The 24,051-nt window shown below is 36.6% G+C and overlaps 3 protein-coding genes across 5 annotated transcripts; all 3 read left to right on the top strand.

The window, feature by feature from the left end:
- The first annotated feature begins 294 nt into the window (after positions 1-294).
- On the top strand, positions 295-5,199 carry LOC132044494 (uncharacterized). 2 transcript variants are annotated; one of them, XM_059434988.1, is made up of 7 exons: positions 295-537; positions 675-1,058; positions 1,151-1,203; positions 2,588-2,625; positions 3,159-3,477; positions 3,572-3,888; positions 4,237-5,199. In XM_059434988.1, the coding sequence occupies exons 1-7, from the start codon at positions 525-527 to the stop codon at positions 4,877-4,879; spliced, it is 1,767 nt and encodes a 588-aa protein (XP_059290971.1). In that variant the 5' UTR covers positions 295-524; the 3' UTR covers positions 4,880-5,199. The 2 variants fall into 2 exon arrangements, with proteins under 2 accessions (XP_059290971.1, XP_059290970.1); XM_059434987.1 differs by having other exon boundaries at positions 295-1,058.
- Positions 5,200-9,630: 4,431 nt separating this feature from the next.
- Positions 9,631-13,534, top strand: LOC132044492 (O-fucosyltransferase 36-like). Of its 2 annotated transcripts, XM_059434984.1 has the most exons (4): positions 9,778-9,905; positions 10,193-10,925; positions 11,184-11,433; positions 12,945-13,534. In XM_059434984.1, exons 2-4 carry the CDS (start codon positions 10,339-10,341, stop codon positions 13,119-13,121), a joined length of 1,014 nt encoding a protein of 337 aa, XP_059290967.1. In that variant the 5' UTR covers positions 9,778-9,905; positions 10,193-10,338; the 3' UTR covers positions 13,122-13,534. The 2 variants fall into 2 exon arrangements, with proteins under 2 accessions (XP_059290966.1, XP_059290967.1); XM_059434983.1 differs by having other exon boundaries at positions 9,631-10,925.
- Positions 13,535-15,258: 1,724 nt separating this feature from the next.
- Positions 15,259-21,299, top strand: LOC132044491 (26S proteasome regulatory subunit 7 homolog A-like). The gene is made up of 10 exons (XM_059434982.1): positions 15,259-15,387; positions 17,427-17,508; positions 17,779-17,870; positions 17,972-18,049; positions 18,435-18,496; positions 18,936-19,080; positions 19,204-19,422; positions 19,710-19,891; positions 20,343-20,518; positions 20,829-21,299. Exons 1-10 carry the CDS (start codon positions 15,292-15,294, stop codon positions 20,984-20,986), a joined length of 1,290 nt encoding a protein of 429 aa, XP_059290965.1. The 5' UTR covers positions 15,259-15,291; the 3' UTR covers positions 20,987-21,299.
- The last annotated feature ends 2,752 nt before the right edge of the window (positions 21,300-24,051 follow it).

The raw sequence follows: 24,051 nt of genomic DNA, 5'->3' as shown, positions 1-24,051 counted from the left end.
TTTTGTCATTAATGGAGGTCACACAAAAATAGAGTAACATTTAGTGGGAAAAAAATTATAATTTAGATAATAAGAATAAAGTTAGTTAAATACTGTTTTTAATTAATATTTCTTAAGGGATATGTAAAGAAGGATAAATAATTTGAGACGGAGGAGTAAATAATATGAGAAATTTAGATAGGTGAGAAAAGAAATGACACAACTTGAAAGTAAAAGAAATTGTTGGAACATATTGGAATTTATGTATAAAATTTAAAAATCTTAGAAAATATCATACTAGTACTAGTAGCATATTATCCAAGGCTTGTGGTGTGGCTATCGCTGTGTCACCAAAACCCAAACCTCTCCCGCTTTCTCCCTCTGCAACCGCCTTTGCGTTTTATCTTCTTCACTCCAACAAATAAAAACCAAATTTCAATTCAATCCAATTGCCACTAACAACAACTATTTGGTGGATGGAATCTGAAAAATACATTGCATTTCCTTTCTCTTCTTGACTTGGAGTTTGACTGGATGAGCTCCCCATGCCTTTATTAGGTGAACTCTACCACTTTTATCTTGACCCTTTTCAATTTTCACTCTCTTTTACACTTTTCTTTCTTGAAATTTGTAGTTGGAACTATTTGGGATATGTACTGAAGTAGCCGTCATGTTTTGTGTTCTTTATTGCGCAGATATAGCTACTACACAGCCTTGTTCAGTTAGTTCCCAAACTGTATTTGGTACTAGACTTGTTTACAACAATGATATTAGATTTGTATCTACTTGGAATTCATTCCGTATACCACAAAAACCTCCAAATTCAAGAATTAAGTTATTTCGGGGTGGGTTGATGATAAGGGCAGTAGCTACCCTTGAAAAAGGACCCACCAAGAACACCCAAAGCAATAAGGAACAAAACGATTTCGGTGGTGTGAGGATGGGAAAATATTCAACTTCTACTGTTGTTGAAAGTGAGGAAAGTCAGTTGAATGAGAGAGAGAAGTTGAGGCGAATGAGGATATCGAAAGCTAATAAAGGGAATACACCTTGGAATAAAGGCAGGAAACACAGTCCAGGTACTTAAAACATGCCAAGGTAGTTTTTTTTTTTTGAGCTGTTTGTTATGGATAAGGTTTAATGTTTTCGGGTATGTTTGAACTATTTGCAGAAACTTTGCAACGGATTCGAGAGCGTACCAGGATTGCAATGCAGGATCCTAAGGTGATGTCATGTAAGCATAATTTTGTGATTAATTTTTTGAATGAAGTAGTAAGAGATGAGAATCTGACTAAGAAGAGAGGACCCCTAGATAGCTCCAGAAACAGCCAATGTTAATACTTGTAGTCTCAATTAAATATTTACCAAACTCTGTCTGTGAGATTTAAGGGAACTAGGACATATAGTGCTACGACTTCCAATAAATTTTGTGACATTAACGTGCATGTGGAGTTATACCATCTTATAGTCATTTTGGGAAGGTGTAATGCTAACTATGGGGAGCGAAAAATAGATATAATAGAACACAAGTAGGAACTAACTAGGTTGGATGTGAGCAGATGTAGAAATTTAACATTTTTGTCAAGGGAAAAAGCTCGATCTTGCTTCAGCTGGAAGATGTATTTTTTGGTCATTCTGCCAGGCCCAATCCTTTTTAAGAGTGCGTGGTGTGGGACAAGAAAATCAATACTCTTGATTACATTTTAGGCAGATGCCGTCAGGCAGTCAGGGTATCTTGGAGAAGTTTGAGATAATTGTATTTTCCATTTTTCACTCTCAGTGTTTAGTAACTTTCTCTTGATGTCATTAAGCTCAGTTAACTTCAATATACATCTCCGGGAAAATAACTTAAAGAATCTTGGATATTGGTGTCATCTGAGTGTATTATGACATTATATACATCTCTCGTATGCTATGTGGTCATTTGGATATGCATGACTTAGTCCTGCCCGGCAAAGCTATATATATATATATATAAGTGATTTTCGGAGTCCACAATGAGGAGCAGATAGGAGCTTCCAGAATATGGGACTGATATGCAACATTCAAAATCCATGTGGGATATTCTTTTTGTTCTTTGTGAATATGTATGGGTGTTTGAATCTCCTTTTGTATCAACACATTTTATTCCTTTCAATTGTTTGCTTCAAGTTTGAATCCAGTTGTGAACTAACCAGATTTATACTTGAAAAGCTCGCATTCAAAATGTTCCCATGCAAAGTTAGAGTGCGTCTTTCTTTAAGAGGAGGAAGATGTGGTTAGGTGATGATTCAGGCAAAATCTTAAACTTGTATGTTAGACAACGTTCTACTCACAAACATCTGTTAGTCTCATCTACTATAGCTATGCTGTTGATCTTGCTGCAACATTTTTTCCTGGACAGGGTGTGACTTCTTCTTTCCCTTCATTTTGGTATCTGAAATAACCATTGTTTGATTCAGTCAACACCATATCAAGATATTGTTCATTTCTGTTCAGATTGTGCAAACGATCTAGTGGAATCTGAGATGACTAGATTTTTTTTTTTTTTGTCACTGTACTTATCCATTTAACTTCACGGTTCAGAATTTTCGTTTGACAATATTACTGATAAGCTCTAATTATACAGGTGAAAATGAAGTTGGTTAACCTGGGGCATGCTCAAAGGTGGGTTTTACAAATTACCTTTGAATTTTTTTATTTTTTTTTAACCCTTTTGATAGCATGGTGGAGTCTTGCAATCAAGAGGTGAATGAAAAATAACCTGCGTACAAGCTTTTTTTCAAGTGGATGGAATTTGTCTATTCTGGTAGCTGAAATAGCATAAAAATGATGGTAAAAAAAAAAAAAAAAAAAGAATTAGAGTATTGAACAAACTTTTGCTTCCTGTTTCATGGTAACTGTGCTTCAATCTGTGAAACTCAAGCTTCACTGAAGTCACTGCCTAATGAGTGTGCAACACAGACATTCAGAGGTATTGCCTTTAGTTGACATGCCATTAGTGCGCAAGTTTTAACTTCTTCATCACTTAAATTGGTGCTCGGGAATTCAATTCAACCTAGCAATGTTATACTAATTCATTATTTCATATTCCTAAATGTAAAATCACCATCTTTATCTAGAATCTCAAATGAAAACTGAAGATTTGTGAAATTTTGTGTTTCGAACTTGCTAAAGGAGATTTTTTTTCTTAATTTTAGTGAGGAAACAAGGTTGAAAATTGGTGTTGCTGTAAGGATTGGATGGGAAAGGCGCCGTGGGAAGTTGATGCTCCAGGAAACTTGCCATTATGAGTGGCAAAATTTGATTGCAGAAGCTTCTAGGAGTGGCCTTATGGGTGAGGAAGAATTGCAGTGGGACTCTTACGAGATTTTGAGCAAACAGCTTGAGCAGGAGTGGATAAAGAGTGTTGAGGAAAGAAAAAATATGCCCAGGCTTAAGGGTAACAAGAGAGCTCCCAAATCTGCTGAACAGAGGAGGAAGATTTCAGAGGCCATTGCAGCCAAATGGGCTGATCCTGTAAGTGCTTTTAAGGCAGTCAATTTGAACTTCCTCACATTTCGATAACTTTCCAAAAACGGTGTTTTACCAATCTACATTTTCCTCCAACTAGGATTACCGTACTCGGGTCCGTACTGCTCTGAATAAATATCACGGAATACCAGAGGGGGTTGAACGAAGACCCAGGAAAAAGCCTGTTAGTGATGGACAGACCAGAAAAAGAAGCCCTCCGAAAAAGAAAGCTAATGAAATGGATAATCTGGTGAAGTCCGAGCCTAAGAGCCAAGTTCAACGTGTTCGATTGAGGAGAAAAAACACACCAGTGTACAGGGATCCTTTGGCTAGTTCGAAGTTAGAAATGTTAAAGAATATCAGGGCACAGAGAGTAGGTATTGACCAGAAGAAGATTGAAGCCGTCACGAGAGCAAAGTAAGTTATATTAAGCAACTATCAATTTGTCTCTTTAGTCTTTATTTGCTTCCTTGCTCTGCCTCTTTCCATCTGAAGTCTGCTGGTCACTCTGTTGTTTCATGTACCTCATAGAATCTTTAGTTAGTACAATCTTCCTTCAATAGAAAGTTTGGTAGGAGGTGAAATGTAATAGTGGAGGGCACTATAATCTTGAAACTGCGAAGAGGTAAATATCGATATGTCAAACTGAGGAGGTCTAAGTTATGGATTTTGGAACAATTTCGATTTCTACAAGCTGGTATCATTGGTTTCAATCTGCTAAATAGTAGTAACTTATAAGTTCTTGGTGTGTTGACAACTTTGCAGAGCATTGATAGCTGAGGCTGAGAAGGCTGCAGAGGCCTTGGAAGTGGCTGCCCAGAGTAGCCCTGTTGCTCAAGCGTCTCTCGTTGAAACTCGGAAGCTCATCTCTGAAGCTATCCAGTCCATTGAATCTATAGAGACAGAGGTGGCTGTTATAGATGGAAATCTTTCATCACCTTCAACTGAGCTGCTGAGCCACACTGCAGACAAGGGAGATTCAGAATTTGGAGCTCTGGTTGATCCTGGTGAAAGAATAAATGGTTGGCATACTGTGACGCCTACGAATCGCGATTTAGAAAATGGACAACATGCCTTGCAAGGTTTACTGAATGGTAAAAGCTCAGCTCTCTCGTCAGGCTCTGGTGACTATGACTTATTGGGTGACAGGCAGGAAGTCTATCAAATGATTTCTAGTAATTTATCTCTGGAAAAGGAGGCCAATAATATCACACAGCGCACCACCTCTACTCAGAGACTTGATGAGGATGAAGCCAATGAAAGCCCAGGCGATGAACAGAAACAGCTTCTAAACAGTGATGAATCTGATGAAGGCCAAGGACGTGAACAGAAACCGCTACCAAACGGATTGATTTCTGGGAAGAAATGGGTCCGTGGGAGACTGGTTGAAGTAAGTGAAGGATCTTAGATTAGTTGAAGGAATATTGAAGTATCTGATTTACAAACATGGAATGCATCTCATGGATGCACTATAGAGTATACTTATGCCTACAACAAATTTTGACACAGAGAGTTCTCTCTGCAAATCAAATCATAGTTCGAGCTTCTCGCCGCTTGATAGTTGCAAAAATAGGCATTTCGTCTAGTTTCATGCTAGATGCATATTTTCTTGTAGTACCTTTACCATGACCAATTATGTAAAGTTTCAGGATAGACCTGGCCGCATTTTAATTTGTCGTGCCCCAGTTTAGTTTATTCCAATTATTATTGTCACATTTGATTCGTTTCTATCAATCTTATTGTTAAGTAGTCACTAAATTGATTGATTCATGATGATTCACTTGAAACTTTGGGACAGGTGATCAGTAGAATGTAGGGAAACTAAACATTTTGCGAAAACGATCTTAAAGCAAATGACAGCATTGCTTAGATTACATGAGCAACAAGTACATAGAGATGGATGTTATGACTATTACATCCGAGTGCAGTATAACTGCTTTAGTTGGAGAACCGTATAACATTCCAGTTCTTCAGTTGAGAATCAATAGCATTCTCCAATTCACGCCTCTTATTTTCTTTCACTTCCCTGGCTTGAGTGATCTCCACTTCAACTTGTTCCTTCTGCAAAACACCATTCTGAATTACTAAAATTTCATTAACAGCAATTGAGATAATACGAGAAATGGAGTGGGGGATCTATTACTCGCTCTGTCACAATCTCATTTCATGTGACACTTTTCGCTTTTCGATGATTCAGAATATGTAGGTTTTGACCATCATTTTGAAACGTGTTCTTTTGTTGTGTTAAAATGAGAAGAATTGCAATTTACAGTGACTTTTGCATAGTTTATAAATATTTAGATTGTGATTTTAAAATATTAAGCTTCTTGTCAATCCGATTAGGCAAAAATTTAGTGAAATCACTTTCGGATCACGTAAATTGGGGCGGAGAGAATACTTACGTCCACAACGTCGGGGATGGGAAGCTTGGTGCCGTGGACGGCGGAGCGATTAGCTGCTTTGCCGACCGACCGCAGAGCATTATTACGGACAACAACCTTAGCGGTCTGCCAGGTGTGTGGTACTTTCGACACTCCGTTCATTTTACACCAACTTATTATTCTTCAGATTAGTTAAACGTTGATCACAAATCAAATTCTTTTTGCCATTTGCATATCTGTAGCTATGTTCTATTATTAGTAGGAGGAAGTTAGAACAACGAGAGAGATCTCGACTCTGACATTATGGATAATGGCAAATCCACGTGGCGGCTTTTGCTGACGTCTCGCTGTTTGTATGCCTCTTTTTCGAGCTGTCTCTCCTCTCCAGGTGTCTCTAGGACATTCTTACACAGTGGAGCCACTCGGAACTACTTTTTGTTCGATATGATAAGTACTGGTTCCAATTAGAACTTATTTTTTCTGCAACAGAAAAATTTACTCTATATAATTTTTATATCATCCTTAATTATTGCTGAGTAACCAAATAATTGAATCAATAAAACATAATTTAAAAGAGTGCAGTCACAAAGAATTTCTTGAACTTTCCAACTGGATAATTAATATTAACAATAAAATAAGTATGAAATGGTAATTATCTCTTGATTTTCTAAATTAAATAAGTAAAAATGGACACTATTTTTAATATACGGGACAAATTAAAATGGACAGAGAAAGTAACAAACAGTTGCTTAGAGAACCGTTATCCAAATATAATTGAAAACTATAAAATATTTAATATTTAATTGTTTCAGAATCAAATTCAAATTTATGAGATTGAAGTAATTTTAGCATACATGTATGAGGTTGGCTTGTCAAAATAACTTTAAACCTGTCTATTTAAAATAGGCATATTGCTTATGCAGTTTGAACTTTAGACATTTGGATACGAAGTTAGGCTTTATTATCTCTAATTTCATACATATATATTTGAAGTTTGAATTACTGAGTCTAATTTCATATCGGAATATTTGAAGTTGGCATTAGCTCTAGTAAGAAGAGGCACAACTCTAACCCAATAGAGGAACCAAATTGTGAGCAATAAAGACACAAAACTGCTTTACGGTTGATAAACTTCAACTGTCAATGTGGAAAACGCATAGCTCCGTTAAGATGAATATTCTCTTGAATTATTTTATATTATTAGGATTTTGCCTGATTTTTTTATCATATTTGAGTTTTACTTTTCTCTTGAAGAAAAGTTAAAGTACAATCATAGTTGCTTTACTTTTCTTGAAAGGAAAATATAATTATCTTTCATATTTGGCTAGTATTTTTTTTGGAGGAAAAAGTTTTGGACCTCTATTAATTAAAGAATCCTTCTTATATAATAGAAAATATAGAAAATCATTCACAATGTAGTCTCTAAAGGAATCTTATTTAGGGGGAGATTTTTTCTCATAAGTTTTTATGCTTTCTTTTATATTATTTTTTTATGTAGGTCAATTGACCAAATAATACCACGAGATTATGCGTCTTTAGTATACCTTTCTTTATCCTCTGATTTATCATCGTTCAAGGTTTGCGATTGATAGCTTCTACATGACGCCCTGATTATTTCGATCGGAACAAGTGGTACAACGCCAATGGTTCAATGAGGTTGAAGACAGGTACAAGGTAGATCAGTTCAAGTTGCAACCAACTCGACGATTATGAAGATTTTTTGTCAAAAAAAAAAAAAGATAAGAAGATATCATAGAGACTACATGAGAAATTTTCAATCATATTTTCAAATAACTCACAAGCTATACATGGTTTTAAAACAAAAATATTTTTTAACTTTAAAAAGGTTTTAGAATTATATGGTTTTATACTAAAAATAAGTAAGTAGGCATTTGGTCGTGAAAATCAGATTTTCACTTTATTTGGTATTTTAGAGTTGAGTTGTGTTTGGTTATAGTTTTTACGAAGTGGGCGTTTGGCCATAAGAATTATTCACTTTATTTCGAATTTTTTTTTTATCTTTTTTCACTTTCAGCGTTTGGCCATAAGAATTCCGAATACAACTTGAAGTTGTATTCCGGAATTCCAAAAACAAAAAAAACTTGTTTTTCAAAAAAATTCACTTTTTTCACTTTTTTACAACTACATTTCAACAAAAATTACAATTTTAAAAACTATGGCCAAACACAACTCTAACTCCAAAATTCCAAAAAAAAGTGAATTTTTTTTTTTGTATCTATGGACAAGCGGGCCCTAAGAATATTTTATTGTTTGAATGTATTGAAAGTGAAAAAAGTGAAAACAAGTTTTTTTGATGTTTTCCATGGCCAAAAGTTGATTTCCAAATAAAGTGAAAAAGTTTTCCGGAAAAAATTGAAAAAAAAAATTCATGGCCAAACGGGACCTAAATAAGACTTGTCAATCCATGGCCAAAAGTCTTTGGTATACCTTTCTTTATCCTCTGATTTATCTTCATTCAAGGTTTGCGATTGATATCTTCCGTATAATGCTCTGATTATTTCGATCCGAACATATTTCACTGTAAGCCTTCTAAACATCGATAACTCAAAGTGATCCCAATGTTGAACCAGCATCAATTGATTTTACCATAAAATATAAAACACAGAACTGTTATACCGTGTGATTTCTCGTCATTAAGCACAAAAGAACAAGAAGCGGAGGAGAAGTAGTGATGCACGTTTGAAGTTTGTGAACACTAACTATAAGTTAAATACTTTGAAGAAATCGAATAATACATGTTAAATCAGCAAGGGCAATTCGCAGGCATGCCTTAATTTTTGTCGTTCCTCCAATACCATGAAATTTGGGATTTGAATCTCGCTCAATCAAAAAAAAAAAAGAAAAAAAAAATCGCAAGACATAATTTATAAAAAAGCAAACTTAGGCACTACGGTAAAATTTCGCCTTAAGGCGGAGTTTCGAGCGAAAATCATTCTTGCGAATGCAAGTTGCACGAACAGTATAATTTTTTTTACATTTTTAGTGATCGAAAATTTGTACAAGCACTAAAAGTTTTTTTTGGTGAAGGATAAAAATTAAATACCAATAATTTGATGGACAAAATTAAAGACCAGAGCATTTGAAGGACACTCCGCAAAAAGAAAAAAGAAAAAAAATTGAATCTAATAACCAGGTAGCCCAGGCCCAACATTAGATCTAGTTCCAAATGGACAATTTGCACGATTGGCCTTCGTTTTGTGTGGTCTTTAATTTTTGACCTTTGCCTAAAAATTTATGGGTCCGGATTCGAACTTTCGCTCAGTCAAATTTTTTTTAAAAAAATTCACATATAAGGCAGAGGTTAGCCTTAATCAAGTCTGTCTTAAGAGCAAATGCAAAATCAATCAAAGAGCGGCTTTTTCTTAAATAGGTATACTTCTATACCAAACTCTGGTTTGTAAATTTTTTCTGATCCGAAATTTAAACCCAATACTTTAAAATATTATACGCGAAGGACAAAAATTAAATAGCAGGAAGGATCGTCCGTGCAAAACAATGGTTCCAAATCAGGAAGATGAAAAAGAAGGCCTGGGCTTTAAACCAGTATGCCAACCATACAGCCATAGGTAGCCCACGACTTTTGAGGGACCAAGCAGACCGATGGCTGGTCATTTTCTCCCACCGACTAGTCGATGATTTACTGTGCTGTCATCATTAATCTGGTAGTAATTCCTTCGTCCACACCCTTCCCTCCTAATCATTTTCACAAATCACACGTAACAGCAGTTAACGGGTCCACTCACCTAACAGATCTTCTTCCTTCTTTCTCTTAATTAATAATACAACACACACTGCCGTGTTTACAGTAACAGTGTAGAGTACAATAAATACAACTCAACTAACCAAAATTACCAAATGAAGTAAGAAAATGATGAGGGACAGAGAATCATCTGATGAAGAAGATGATAGAGAGAACCTGATCCAGCAACTAAATGACCATCCTAAATCTCCACTTCGCTCCACATTCCAAATCGACGACCTAAAAGACCGATTTGCCCTTGGTCATCGCTTCAATTTCACTTCCGGTAAAAGGTATTTCCTAGCAATTATTCTCCCAGTCTTAGTACTCATTCTATATTTCACTACAGACATCAAAAACCTATTTCAAACCACTGTTACCAGCATTAAATACGATGGTTCAGTTAATACCATGCGCGAGTCTGAATTACGCGCTCTTTATCTGCTTAGAAAACAACAATTAGGGCTTTTTAAGCTGTGGAATCACACTTTGGTTAATGATACTTCTAGTACAGATTTGCTAAGTCAGATTTCACTAAATAAACAAATTCAACAAGTTCTATTGTCATCTCATGAATTAGGTAACTTGTTGATTGAATCGGATAATTCGACAGATCCTAGTTTAGGTAGGTGTAGGAAGGTGGATCGTGATTTGTCGAAGAGGAAAACTGTTGAGTGGAAACCGAGATCGGATAAGTACTTGTTTGCGATTTGTGTTTCCGGTCAAATGTCAAACCATTTGATCTGTTTGGAAAAGCATATGTTCTTCGCAGCTCTGCTTAACCGCGTTTTGGTTATTCCGAGCTCAAAAGTTGACTTTGAGTTTAAGCGAGTGTTGGATGTTGAGCATATAAATAAATGCTTGGGGAGAGAAGTGATTGTTACGTATGAGGAATTTGCCGAAAGACGAAAGAGCCATTTGCACATAGATAGAGTTATTTGTTATTTCTCTCAACCACAACCTTGTTTTATGGATGAAGAACGTGTTAAGAAGTTGAAGTCATTAGGGGTTTCTACGAATAAGCTTGAAACTGCTTGGGATGAAGATGTGAAGAAGCCAAAGAAAAGGACTGTCCAAGACGTGGTCGCAAAGTTTTCTACGGATGATGATGTTATTGCAATAGGTGATGTGTTCTTTGCTGATGTGGAGAAGGACTGGGTGATGCAGCCTGGAGGCCCCATTTCCCACAAATGCAAGACACTCATTGAGCCAAGTCGTCTTATTATGCTTACTGCCCAACGTTTCGTCCAGACATTCTTGGGAGACAACTTTATCGCTCTTCATTTCCGCAGACATGGTTTTCTGAAATTCTGGTATGTTTTTGTTCGATGCTGTATCTAGTATTTAAATAGCTATTTGGTTTTGCATCTATAACTAGTTGTGGGAACAAAAAGGCCCATGCTCGTGGCTGATCAATATATTGCTAGTAATCTTCATTTCCAACCCCTCGATGCCTGCTATAATGCCTTTAGTTATGTACTACCATCTTAGTGACAAAAGCTTCTCGTCTTAGTTCTTCTTTACTTAATATTAGACCTAACCACATCTAATTTGTTTATTGTTCTTCTTAGCAATGCCAAAAAGCCAAGTTGCTTCTACCCTGTTCCTCAAGCTGCAGACTGTATCAATCGTGTGATTGAGAGGGCCAATTCTCCAGTAATATATCTTTCCACAGATGCTGCAGAAAGTGAAACTGGTTTACTTCAGTCACTAGTTGTATTCAATGGGAAGACAGTACCCCTTGTTAAAAGGCCCGCTCGAAATTCAGCTGAAAAATGGGATGCTTTATTGTACAGACATGGCCTTGAGGGAGATTCTCAGGTGAGTAAGAGTTTATACCTTATGCATTTTGTCCATATTCATATGCAGAATATTAAGAAGGCTCAGTTTATGTGGCACTGGATAATACTTTTGGTACTGAAACTTCTACGCTCTATCATTCTGGATCAGCCTCTGCTTTCTAATTATAATCTATCAAATGAGCACATTTTGAATTCTTCAAGTCCAATCCTGGTCTGTAATGAATCTAAGTTTAAAAAATTCAATACTATATACGGAAAGGTAGAGTAGATCTGATTTAATTGTATCTTGGATAACATAGATCATCACGGCATTATACGTGCAGCATATTTCAAGTTTAAATACTCTAAGTTTAGTTGATTCCAGCTATAATTCAGTCTTAGCTAATAAGAATCAACTGAAAATAAGTGTAGAAAAGCCGTGTTTATCCAAATTGAAAAATTAGAATCGACCTAATGTGATCTATTTCTTTAGATTCCTTGACAAAGCCATTTGTTAGTTCTGCATGGGCTTAAGTCAAAATTTGAAATTCTATTGCATTAGAGTGTGTGTTTAAATGCAAGAATAAGTTTACATTCTTAGACATTAAGGTTTTGATAGGATAAAAGTCAAACTGTATTTACAAAGTTAATCCGTATTTACCTATTAGTGGACATGATTGATAAAGTGTTTCTCTTTGTTTTTTAAAGATGCATAGTATTTTGGGATCACAAAGTAGGAAACTAGGATATTTAGGCGCCGTTTGTCCATAGATACAAAAAAAAAATTCACTTTTTTTTTTGGAATTTTGGAGTTGGAGTTGTGTTTGGCCATAGTTTTTGAAATTGTAGTTTTTGGTGAAATGTAGTTGTAAAAAAGTGAAAAATTTTTGAAAAACAAGTTTTTTGAGTTTTTGGTATTCCGGAATACAACTTCATTCGGAATTCTCATGGCCAAACGCTGATTCCGGAAAAAAGTGAAAAAAAAATTCCGGAATAAAGTGAATAATTCTTATGGCCAAACGGGGGCTTAAAGTCTGTCTGAGTATTAGATGAACAAGAAAGTTGTTTTAGACTTGTCTGTGTACTTGCCCTTATCCAAAATCTTTATTGCTGGTCCGTATGTGTATAGAAACTTAGAAAGGCTTAATGGTACCCTTCGATTCGGGGTTATAGGTACAAAATTCAATCTTCTCATATCTGTGGATCCTACTTTGAATTCTCATATTTTATCCAAAATTGTGGATCCAAACAATCTGATGTTTCCTCTCTTAGATTGTACAGTTCTCATTTTTTCACCATCAAGCTGTATGTAGGATCTTGCAGGACTTATATTGGTAGAAGGACAAGGGCCATGTAACTTATACATAGTACAGTTTTTTGATAGCGCATGTTATTATTACTCATAGGAAACAGGCAACACATGAGCAGAACTCTTTCATATGAAGTCTCTTCTTTTCTTTCAGCTTTTATTGCATTCTCTTTTTTATTTTTTTTGGTTTGTGTTTTTTCGTCTCGCATACTCTTATTTGTCTGTTCATTTCCTACATGTAGGTGGAAGCTATGCTGGACAAAACAATTTGTGCTATGGCTAGTGTTTTTATTGGATCATCAGGGTCTACTTTTACCGATGATATTTTGCGGCTACGGAAGGACTGGGGATCTGCATCTCTTTGTGATGAGTATCTATGCCAGGGTGAACTGCCAAACTTCATCGCAGATGATGAGTGAAACAGAAAATGGCTGAGCATATCTTGTCTTGTACACCGCAAGCTCATTCTGCTACTTAACTCCCAACCTGGTAGGACATAGAGGCTTTTCGAAACAAGTTACTATGCCTGTAGCAATTTCTCTACGTACAGGCAAATCAAAAACTGCGATGGAGTAAGAGTGATATCTGTTGTTCTATTGTTTGTTCCATACTTCTATTCTCGATTCTTTAGCATAGATGGCCTATTGGGCCGATTCTTTTGATCTGTATTCTAGTGTATTATATTCTTCTTAGCAGAGAGACAATGTTTTATCCTGTTTTAACTTGTCTTGCCAGTAGTTTTAGTGCTTGTAGTTGTAGGTTCGCATATTGGCACATACACCTCAATAGTTGAATATTTTCAGGATGAAAGATAACTGCACTTTTTTCTCTAGTTCATTTGTTTCCTCCTTCTGATTTTCTGTTTATGTACACTGAGGAAAATCACAAGTGGGAACATTGAGGTAAATATAAGTGGACCGGAATCAACATGCTTGGGATGTTTAAGAAAGGAAATCGACATGCTTCAGAGAGGCAATATCATAGTTCATGATTTGACAGAGCAAATTAAATTTCTTCTGTGGAATGAGTGAATGGAAAGGGTTACTACTTTCCACCACTCATCTTCATTTCCAAATTTCAAGTTGCTGGCTAATGAACAGATGAAAATGTATATCGTTATTTCTTTTATTCGATTTTGCGATTAATGTTCAATTACATTTCTACATTTTCTTGTCAATTCTCATTGAAAAGGAAGCGTTGCTTATCAAATTTGCCCAACATTGTTGAACTTGTGTGGCTTGAATTGTTTCAGCTGATTCGATCAACTCATTAATCAGCAATAATTGGCTACTACAAAAGAAAATTTTAGCGCTAGTAACAAGCTACTTCAAAAGAATTGATATAATTCACTTATTTAAACAATCTCAAAATTTTGATAAGCTACTTCAAAAGAATTGATATAATGTCCGATCACTTATCAAAAAACTTATTTAAGTAATCTCAAAATTTTGATAAATTATTGTATGGTACATGCTCAAAACCAAACCATTTAATGCTCTTATGTTCTCCTTTTATATGTTTTCATATAATAGTCTATGGGACAAATGCTGAGCCAATACACGGTTCTTACATATTCTTACAAATTTGTAAGTCGATCTGAACACATTACTGCATAACAACAACATACTTAGTGTAATCTCATAAGTGGGGTCTGAGGATAGTAGGATGTACATAGATTTTACCTTTACCTTTACCTTTGTGAGTTAGAGAGGTTGTTTCCGATAGACCCTCGGCTCAAAATAGACGCAGGCGATGAAGGATTGTCAGAAAATAAGACAGCAAAATATCAAGATATAAAACAAATAAACCATTTTCGTATCGGAGGAGTGGCTATCGATCTACCCTATGGTGGATAGATAAATGTTTGGATTTTTGCGATTATTTTTTAACGAGGGTTCTTTGAGTATCAAAAACTTATTACCAGAATCCTATTTTTTTAGAACAAGTTGAAGGCGTAGGCATTATTGGGGGAGATGAAGCATTAAATTGGAATTTATCGGGACCAATGCTACGAGCTTCCGGAATAGCACATAGTAATACAGATAGAAGAGTATGGATCTACATGATACCTAGATAATAGTACTATCACATTACTGTAACTGATTATTTTTATACTACTTTTATTCTTTTTTTTCTTTCATGATATCTATTTTTATTCTTAAAAGGAGTTTTGGCGTAACTGGTAAAGTTGCCTCCATATGACCAGGAGGTCACTAGTTCGAGCCGAGGAAATAGCCTCTTGTAGAAATACAGGGTAAGACTCCGGCTCCCGGACCCAGCGGAAACTTAGTGCACCGGTTCCTTTATCGATTTTTGGTATTCTTAGTTAATTGTTTTTAGTTGATACCTTTAATTATAGGAGTGGGCTTAACCCATTGGATTTAAGACGAAATAGGGCCTTATAGGTCGTAATGGGCCAGTAAACTAAACCGCCCCACCAATCACTTCGATTAAAAGCCCAGTTATATAAAGACTGCTCAAGAGCAATTTGTTGATAGTTGTTTCATTCTGTGCTTGTTTCTCAAGAAAACTAGTAAGAGACTTTTGCTTCTTCCAATTTTGCAAAAAAAGCGAACGCATCTGAAGTAAATGGCACCTCCAGCAGCAGATATCGAAGATGAGATTAAGGACGAGAAAAACCCTAGGCCACTTGATGAAGATGATATTGCTTTACTCAAGACTTATGTACTACTCTTCTTCCTCTATATCATAAAGCCTAATTTTTCGTATCTTTATATTCTTGCACTTAATATAACTGTAATCTTTCCGATTGTGTGCTTTTTTCTAATTATAGTTAATTTTTGGTAACCGAAGTGGAGAACTAACAGAAAATAGCAAATCAATGAGAATTTGGAAATGAATAAGCTGTGAACTAACTGATGAGCTGAGAAAATCTAAATTGACAGCCAAATAATGAGTTTTATTGATGTAAGGTACTCCTCTGTTTCAATTTATGTGACACGGAGTTTAAGAATAAAAGGAAGTCTGTCAAAACTTGTGGTTCAAAATAAGCCGTCTATACAATGGGAAGTTTAAAGTTAAAATGTTACTACTAGATAAAAGTGTCATCCTTTTTGAGTTTTTGTGACCGACTAAAAAGGAAAGAGTGTCAAAGAAATTGGGACGAAGAGAGTAGTATTTATAATGGTCATTTTGAGCTGCAGTAGATATATGTGGGGTTTATTTTTTGAGGTAAATAATTTATTTAATGTTGGGGGAAGGTGGTATATATACAATTTGATGCCTCCTTAATCTTGTTTTTGTGTATCAATACCACTTCCTTGAAACAAATAGGTCAAGAACTGATGATGGAATTTCTGAGTTCCAAGGTTAGCAGAAGGTTAGACCAGTTAGAAAAGAAATGAGCAACGTCCAGAGCCAAATATTTTCTTATCAGCTTGAAAGCAACCATACAACTTTCCTGTTACTTCCATACATGCTGACCCTCCTTGATGTTACAACTTCTGATAAGCTTTAGCAGATAATTCATGAGATTGTACTTGAAATATTAGTTAGTGAAGTGATAAAATTTCCAGCTCCATCAAGAAAAGGAGGAACGAGTGAACGACTGCCAACGTAAGTGGCTGAAGAACCTGCTTCTGATCTGCCGCATGAAATGCTTTGCCTCATTCTTATGTCTTGAAAGATGGTTGCTACTACATCAGACTGTATCGATTGCCTTCCGCTTTTAGCAATGAACACACCCATAAGTCTGAACTGACCTTTTTAGTTATCCTTAACTTCTTTTCTTTCTCTCATAGGATTCGTTTAGCTCCTCCTTGTGAAATCAATGTATAGTGGACATAGGACGGATCTAGAAGCCTTGTTATACAAGTTCACATGAACCCAATAGCTTTTGCCCACACCTTGTATATATAAAGAAATCTACTACAGCAACAACAACAACATACCCCGTGTAATCCTCCCACTAGTGGGGTACGGGAGAGTAGAGTGTACACATGCCTTACCCCTACCTCGTGGAGGTAGAGAGGTTATTACCAAAAGACCCTCGGCTCAAGTGCAGCAAATCAAAATAGATATAAAAAAGGAAAAACGGCAATGAAGAAACATGTCAACTAACACGGAAATCAGTACAAGCATATAGAGAAATCTACTAAATATTAATATTTGACTGTGAACCCAATTACCAATGTAGTATTAACTAGAGGTCGCTGGAGGAACCCGTTAACTTCAAATCCTGGAGCTGCCTCTGAGTGGACCATCGCCAGCACCATGAAACATTACAGAGGCTGGAAACTAAATATCCACTTGGATCGAATGGAAAGTGGAGGTTACTCTTCCAAAATTTCTAAGCGATACTCATCTTACCTGCACTAAGCCTTCTTACAATTTGGAGATTTATATACAAGGGTATGGTGTGATCAGGTGATAGGGGTGTATACTTCTTGCGATAAAATGTCATTCATTTGGATAGACATTACATGAGTGCTATTCATGTAAAAAGTGTTTGATCACATTTCTATATGTACTGTGGTGTGCCAGTACAACCACAGGCATATACCACAATATATGCACACTGAGTTCGAAGAAAGAAGACTGTACTTTTTTTTTTTTTTCTTTTGCAAATTATGGTTTGGTGCCTTTTATCTATAGGTTCACCTTTTGGAGAATCCCCTTCATTCAGTTTTGAAAATATATGCGCCTTAGTTTCTGGTCATTTTTTCAGATCATTTTTAATTGAATTATTGAAATGACTTTTGCAGGGTTTGGGGCCTTATTCAACAAGCATAAAGAAAGCTGAGAAGGAGATCAAGGAAATGGCAAAAAAGATAAATGATTTGCGTGGTAAGTAATTGTATGCCTTTGCTTTTTGTCTTTGGTGTTAAACTAATGGTATCTTCAACTGCAAAGTACTGTTCATTTACCTCAAATTTTGGTCTTTGTTTTTTGGGGGCTAGCGAGAAGGATAGAAAAAGAAAGAGAGCTTTTCTTGTCCCTTGGTCCTGGGAATTGATTTGGTTCTGTTAAAATATGTAGAGGTGTTTTCCTACTTTCTTCATTCTTTGCATATTTCCCTATAAATGCTTGGCAAATTCCAATTTACTGCATCTGCAGGTATTAAGGAATCTGACACTGGATTGGCTGCACCAAGTCAATGGGATCTAGTTTCTGATAAACAGATGATGCAGGAGGAGCAACCTCTTCAGGTTTGTTTTTTTGGAAATGAAAGATGACTAATTCTTTGTTAGTCAGATACTTTTTAAAAAAGAGAAGATACTTTGAAGCTATAACTAAATCTTTGGAGCAGGTGGCTAGGTGTACAAAGATAATTAGCCCCAATACTGAAGATGCAAAATATGTTATAAATGTCAAGCAAATTGCTAAGGTATGTTATCCTGTCTTTCTCATATAGTATTGGCTGTACTAATTTCTGTGAGTGTTTGGAGGCAGTTTGTCTTACAAGTCTCCACAAACTGATCGAGATTTAGAGGTCTGTGCTTAAGCGGTAGTAATTAGCATATGTTGGTTAGCAGCAAGACATAAGTAAGAAATGTGAGACTTCTTGATTTGGAGATCCATCAGTCAGTTTCCTTTTCTTCTAAGAACCTACACTGATTAATTAACAGGGTAATTTCCCATGTTTTTGTCTTTAGCCTGAGGGTTTGTGCTCTTTGCTTTGCTTTTGTTTATTGGCTAAATGATGTATTGCCATGAGACAAGTGTTGCGATTATGATCACCTTGTTTGACTATGCTTCTTTCATACCCGCAGTTTGTTGTTGGATTGGGTGATAAAGTTTCGCCAACTGATATTGAAGAAGGCATGAGAGTCGGGTAGATTCTTCTTCTTGTTCTTCTTCTCTCTCAGGATCTTTTAGCGTTGTTTTAATGACTTGCTGCAGTTTGTCCCCAAAAAAGTATTGATTTGCTTTAGCTAGTTGTTAATTACTTTTTGCTGGAGATGATAAAAGAAAGCCACACTTATCTTTGTTGGCTTAGCAGGCATTTTGTCTTTTTTGTTTGGTGGATCCACATGCTCTATTAGAAGTAAGCTGTTGCTTATTGCTGATTATGAAGCTTGATTGGTTTACATTTTGCAAATTATTAGTTTGTGGAATGGATACAGATAGCTTACCTTTTTTTCGTGCTAAAGATGCCTAGTGTAGGTATTAATTAGCTTTTAGGTGAAAGTAAGGATATCAACTTGACTCGAGTCTTCTGTTCTTTTTAAAGTTAGTTGACTCTTTGCTTGACTATATTGTTAATGCTGCAGCGTTGATAGGAACAAATATCAAATTCAGATTCCGTTGCCCCCAAAAATTGATCCAAGTGTCACAATGATGACTGTCGAGGAAAAACCTGATGTTACATACAATGACGTTGGAGGATGTAAGGAGCAAATTGAAAAGATGCGAGAGGTGATTATGCGTGTTCATTTTTCTGTTGTGTTTCAGAGTGGAGTTCCATTTCTTTTTCCCATTTTCCCTTTGGTTGACGTTTGACAAAATTGGTTTGTACTCCTTCTCTTGCTCAATTAACAGGTTGTTGAGCTTCCCATGCTTCACCCTGAAAAATTTGTCAAACTTGGAATTGATCCCCCTAAGGGTGTTCTCTTGTATGGTCCTCCTGGTACTGGGAAAACACTGCTTGCCAGAGCAGTTGCAAATCGTACAGATGCATGCTTCATTCGCGTTATTGGTAGTGAGCTTGTTCAGAAATATGTTGGTGAGGGGGCTAGAATGGTTCGTGAACTGTTCCAGGTTAGAAGCACTCTTATTATTATTTTTTGGGGCAACCTATGAATCCCCCAACTCCAATTGGCCCACTGCTGGATAACTCAGGAGAGTATTGGCCCGCCCCTCTACCATGTTCCCACTTAAATACCAGACGTCGTGTCTGTGACAGGGTTCAAACCTATGAGGTGCATCCACCTCACGTCCTTACCTTTTCACCAAAGCCCCACTGCGAGATACATTCTTGTTGCTGAACTCTTTTATACAAGGTTCAACTTTAGCATTGATTCTTGACTGGAGCTTTGATATGACAGATGGCACGCTCCAAGAAGGCCTGCATTGTGTTTTTCGACGAAGTAGATGCCATTGGAGGTGCACGATTTGACGATGGAGCCGGGGGAGACAATGAGGTTCAACGAACCATGCTTGAAATTGTTAACCAGCTTGATGGTTTTGATGCTCGCGGGAATATTAAAGTTCTCATGGCAACGAACAGGTTAGCTTGCCTGTGTTGGGAAAATAATTTACTATATGTTGCGTTGTTTGTTTCCACCAGTATACACATCTACTTTTTCTTGTTCAGTTATTTATGTTTCAAGGTTTGGTGATTAATAATTGGATTGGTCAACGAGTGTTGCACAGGGACATGAATGGCTTTCCTGTGCATGTTTCAAGTTTACTTCCTATATATTTGCTACTGAAAAGCCACATTGGGCTGAACCGATGAAGTCCCTAGTGGCCCTCCTGATGTATTTTTTCATTGACATTTTTTTCCCATTTTATAGTGCTCTTTTGGTGGTATAAATTGTTCATCTTTTAATATTGCTTATCTATGGGCAGGAACAAAAAGGTGTCCTCAGTCATATATTCGTATTTGGTAGCTTAAAATACTGCTGGCAGCTTGTTATCATCTTGCTCAGGTTCTAACTCCATCCTATTGTTTGCAGACCTGATACACTTGATCCAGCTTTATTACGTCCTGGACGATTGGATCGCAAAGTTGAATTTGGTCTGCCTGATATGGAGAGTAGGACACAGATATTTAAGATTCATACACGGACAATGAACTGTGAGCGGGATATTCGGTTTGAACTCTTGGCCCGTCTCTGTCCTAACTCTACAGGTAATATTTCATAAACATGAGTAGCATGTTTGACATTATAAAATGAAAATAATACAGTTGACATTTTGACATATGGGCATTAACTGTGTCCGTCTGATTGTAACGCCTACCTTTCTTCTTCTGATACTGTAAAGACTATTATATCAAAGCGGATATTTCTTATCATACTAATTTCTTAATAGCTCCATCAGTATTCAAGTGCCACCTTTCCGTTGTAGGATTTGTCAGAAAATTACTGGAAATCATTAGAAGTTTAATATTATACAGACGGAGAAGGACCCTAATATATTATTGGTTCTTTTTGTTCCAGGAGCTGACATTAGAAGTGTGTGCACGGAGGCTGGAATGTATGCTATTCGAGCAAGGAGGAAAACTGTCACGGAGAAAGACTTTTTAGATGCTGTCAATAAGGTTATTAAAGGGTATCAGAAGTTCAGTGCAACGCCGAAGTACATGGTCTACAATTGATATAGCATCTCTTTTTGGCTCTTGAAGAGGGGACAAAGGGCATCGACAGAGGAACAAGGGGCTTTTCATTTGATCAATGATAAATATAGACCTCTGGTTGCTGTGTGTTTACTGCCTGGAAGTGTAGGATCCCGCGTGCTTGTGCATTCTAATGTCTGATGATTTGTTCTCGGTACCAAAACTAGACACTATTTCTCTGATTAATTTTTCTTTGTTTCAGCGTCTTCATTTCAGTTCTGCTTCCATTCATAGATTTGTAATGTGCTATATACGTTTTGGTTCCCGCTTCTAAACGTCTTCAAGATGTACATTTGATTTTTTGTTCTACACATGCTTCCTGGTGTCATATGTGCTGTGATTTTTTTTATTTTTTAAAACAAGTTACACTAGACATCCTTGTAGTGCGACTCAACTGTGGTGTATTTTGGAATCAACACTAGAACTTTTTACATGAAGGATTAAACATTTGGTATAATGGAAATCTAGCATAAGTATGAAGGTGACTGAATTTCTGAGTGATTCTTATACTAGGGGTAATCCTATACATATTTAGGTGATTGATGTAAAATGTAGGGAGATATTGTTCGTAGCTTACACCTGTAGGGTAAGAGTATCTGAAATCCAACTACAAGTGTTTATAAATCACGAAGGATCAACTTAACAACCGTGCAAGTAGATATGTCTGACTTGTGCATGAAGCTCTAATTTATTAAACACTTGGTAGTTCTTGGAATTTTCACGGTATGAATTCAAATCTTTTTTTTGCGTGGATTGCCCTTCATTTGGGGTGGTATTTAATTTTTGCCCTTCAAATTGGTGGTCTTTAAGTATTTCCCCTCGCCTAACACCCTGAGGTTGTGAGTTCGAATCCCGGTTTAATTAAAAAAAAAAAAAAAAATCGCAAGGCAGAATTTTGCAAATCTGCCATGCAAATTTTGTCTATTTGGGTCTTAAGGCAGAGTTTGCATGGGCACAGGTAAAATTTCTACCGCAGAATTTGCACAAGCTGAAATTCTGCCTGAAGGGCAGAATTTAAAGATCACCATTTTGAGGGGTAAAAATTAAAGACCACCTCCAGCGAAGGGCAATCCTGCAAATTGCCCGAAGCAAATCAAAACTGTGGGAGCTAGCTCTGAGCAATACATGGCCCCATTCATGGATTTTGGGCCGGTTAACGGGCCCATTCAGTGTATTTAGGGGCAATTTGCACGATTGTGCTTATTCGGGGGGGCAATTCGCAGAATTGCCCTTCTTTTGGGGTGGTCTTTAAATTTTGCCCTTCATATTTGAAATCTTTAAATTTTGCCCTTCGCTAAATCCCATAGGTTTCAGGTTCGAACCCCAAAATCAAAATTTTAAAAAAAAATTCGCAAGGCAAAGTTTAAATTTAAATATGCTGCCCATCGGCAAGATACGATTGTGAAGGAATTAGCAAAGTTATGCGGACCGGCATACTTATGCCTTATGGGCGATTTGACATAAGTATGCCTTCCGGCATAACTTTGATAATTCCTTCATAAGTTTATGCGGATCCGCATAAAAGTTTGCCCATTAAAAATATGCCCCCATCGGCATAAACTTGTTAAGGATTTACCAAACTTATGCCGATGGGGGGCATACTTATGCCTTATGGGCAAACTTTGCCTTGAAGCATATATATGTATTTTTTTCAAGCATATATACCAAAGTTACATGGAAAAGTATTATGCTACAACCAAATGTCCATCCCGTATACAAATTCACACTTTTGGTTGGCAATACAAGGTAGATTAAAATCCGTTGATAGACTTTAGAAATATTTTCCCATCTTCGTAGGCAGACTCCAAGAAATATTTTCCCATCTTTATTTTGAATGCTCCATCACAAAAGGATTGTGGTGCAGATTGTTGGTATGGTCAGGGTACACTAGAAGAATAGGGGCTGGCAAAGATGAAATCACATGGATCTCACACATTGCTAGACACAAATCGAACCATTTGCCCATTACTTGCTTTGCATTTTTGGTATGCTAGTGGCATTGGTTTGGAGAGAAAGGAACCTACTCGGATTTCAAAATACTCGGTTCTTCCGATAGACTCTGCAGAGAGATTGCACAACATATTCACATCCAAGGCGGAACAACTTCAAATGGCAGAGAGCTTTGCACATATGAATTGCTATCCCTAGCTAAGTGTAGTTGATTAAAGCTGGTACGTTTTTTTTTAATGTAATAGTTGCTCCTAGTTTGACTTATACAAGTTAGTGAGTAGGAATTTTACCATGTATGCCGGTTGAAGGTCGCTTGAACTTTGTCTTTACAAGTTTTTTATGGAATAAAATAGGCTTTCAACCAAAAAAAAAAGTTTGCCTTATAAGGCAAAGTTTAAATTTTATATGCTTACCTCCGGCAGACTTTTAGTTATGTTTAACTAAAAGTCGCGCGCTTTATGCGATTTCTTTAAAAAAAAGGCGGATTTTTAGTTATGCGGTCAGATCCGGCATTACTTTAACTTTTTCTTAAATATTGTATCTTTGATCCAAGATACACTCCCCTAGTCTGCCTTGCGAAATTATTTTTTTATTTTATGCTTGAGCGGGGTTCGAACCCGAATTTCGTGTATTCGCTCATCTTTCCAAGCAAAGGGTAAAATTTAAAGACCACAAATATGAAGGGCAAAATTTAAAGACCACAAATTTGAGTGGCAAAATTTAAAGACCACCCCAAACGAAGGGCAATCCGTGCAAAAAAATGATTCGGGGGTGGTCTTTAATTTTTGCTCTTCGCCTAAAATATCCTAAGGATGCGATTCGAATCCCAGCTCAATAAAAAAAAAAAACCGCAAGACAGAATTTAATGGCAAAATTAGGCCTATTCGAAGAGGCCTAACTTTTGTAGAATTCTAATAGAGTAAAAAAAAAGAGATAGAGATCAGCGCCTTTGAAGGGATCCGTGCAAAAAAAAAAATGCCAAACTTTTCTTGAGATCTCATAAGCTTCGCTACAAGAAACATTAATGCAAGTCTGCAAGTGGGGCCATGCTAGGCATGATGAATTGACTTACAAGTATCAAGATCACAAGCAGTTAG

The sequence above is a fragment of the Lycium ferocissimum genome, unplaced genomic scaffold, assembly GCF_029784015.1.
Source record: "Lycium ferocissimum isolate CSIRO_LF1 unplaced genomic scaffold, AGI_CSIRO_Lferr_CH_V1 ctg4649, whole genome shotgun sequence".
Classification (NCBI taxonomy): Eukaryota; Viridiplantae; Streptophyta; class Magnoliopsida; order Solanales; family Solanaceae; genus Lycium; species Lycium ferocissimum.
The sequence above is the reverse complement of the archived record's forward strand: the minus strand, read 5'-3'. Positions and strand labels throughout refer to the sequence as shown.

Excerpts from the sequence above, each read along its gene's own strand:
- LOC132044494 (XM_059434987.1), top strand. The coding sequence starts at position 650 with ATGTTTTGTGTTCTTTATTGCGCAGATATAGCTACTACACAGCCTTGT. Across the intron at positions 1,059-1,150 it reads AGGCAGGAAACACAGTCCAG|AAACTTTGCAACGGATTCGA; the intron begins GTACTTAAAACA and ends AACTATTTGCAG. Across the intron at positions 2,626-3,158 it reads AACCTGGGGCATGCTCAAAG|TGAGGAAACAAGGTTGAAAA; the intron begins GTGGGTTTTACA and ends TCTTAATTTTAG.
- LOC132044492 (XM_059434983.1), top strand. The coding sequence starts at position 9,742 with ATGATGAGGGACAGAGAATCATCTGATGAAGAAGATGATAGAGAGAAC. Across the intron at positions 10,926-11,183 it reads CATGGTTTTCTGAAATTCTG|CAATGCCAAAAAGCCAAGTT; the intron begins GTATGTTTTTGT and ends TGTTCTTCTTAG. Across the intron at positions 11,434-12,944 it reads GCCTTGAGGGAGATTCTCAG|GTGGAAGCTATGCTGGACAA; the intron begins GTGAGTAAGAGT and ends TCCTACATGTAG.
- LOC132044491 (XM_059434982.1), top strand. The coding sequence starts at position 15,292 with ATGGCACCTCCAGCAGCAGATATCGAAGATGAGATTAAGGACGAGAAA. Across the intron at positions 15,388-17,426 it reads TTGCTTTACTCAAGACTTAT|GGTTTGGGGCCTTATTCAAC; the intron begins GTACTACTCTTC and ends TGACTTTTGCAG. Across the intron at positions 17,871-17,971 it reads AGGAGGAGCAACCTCTTCAG|GTGGCTAGGTGTACAAAGAT; the intron begins GTTTGTTTTTTT and ends TCTTTGGAGCAG.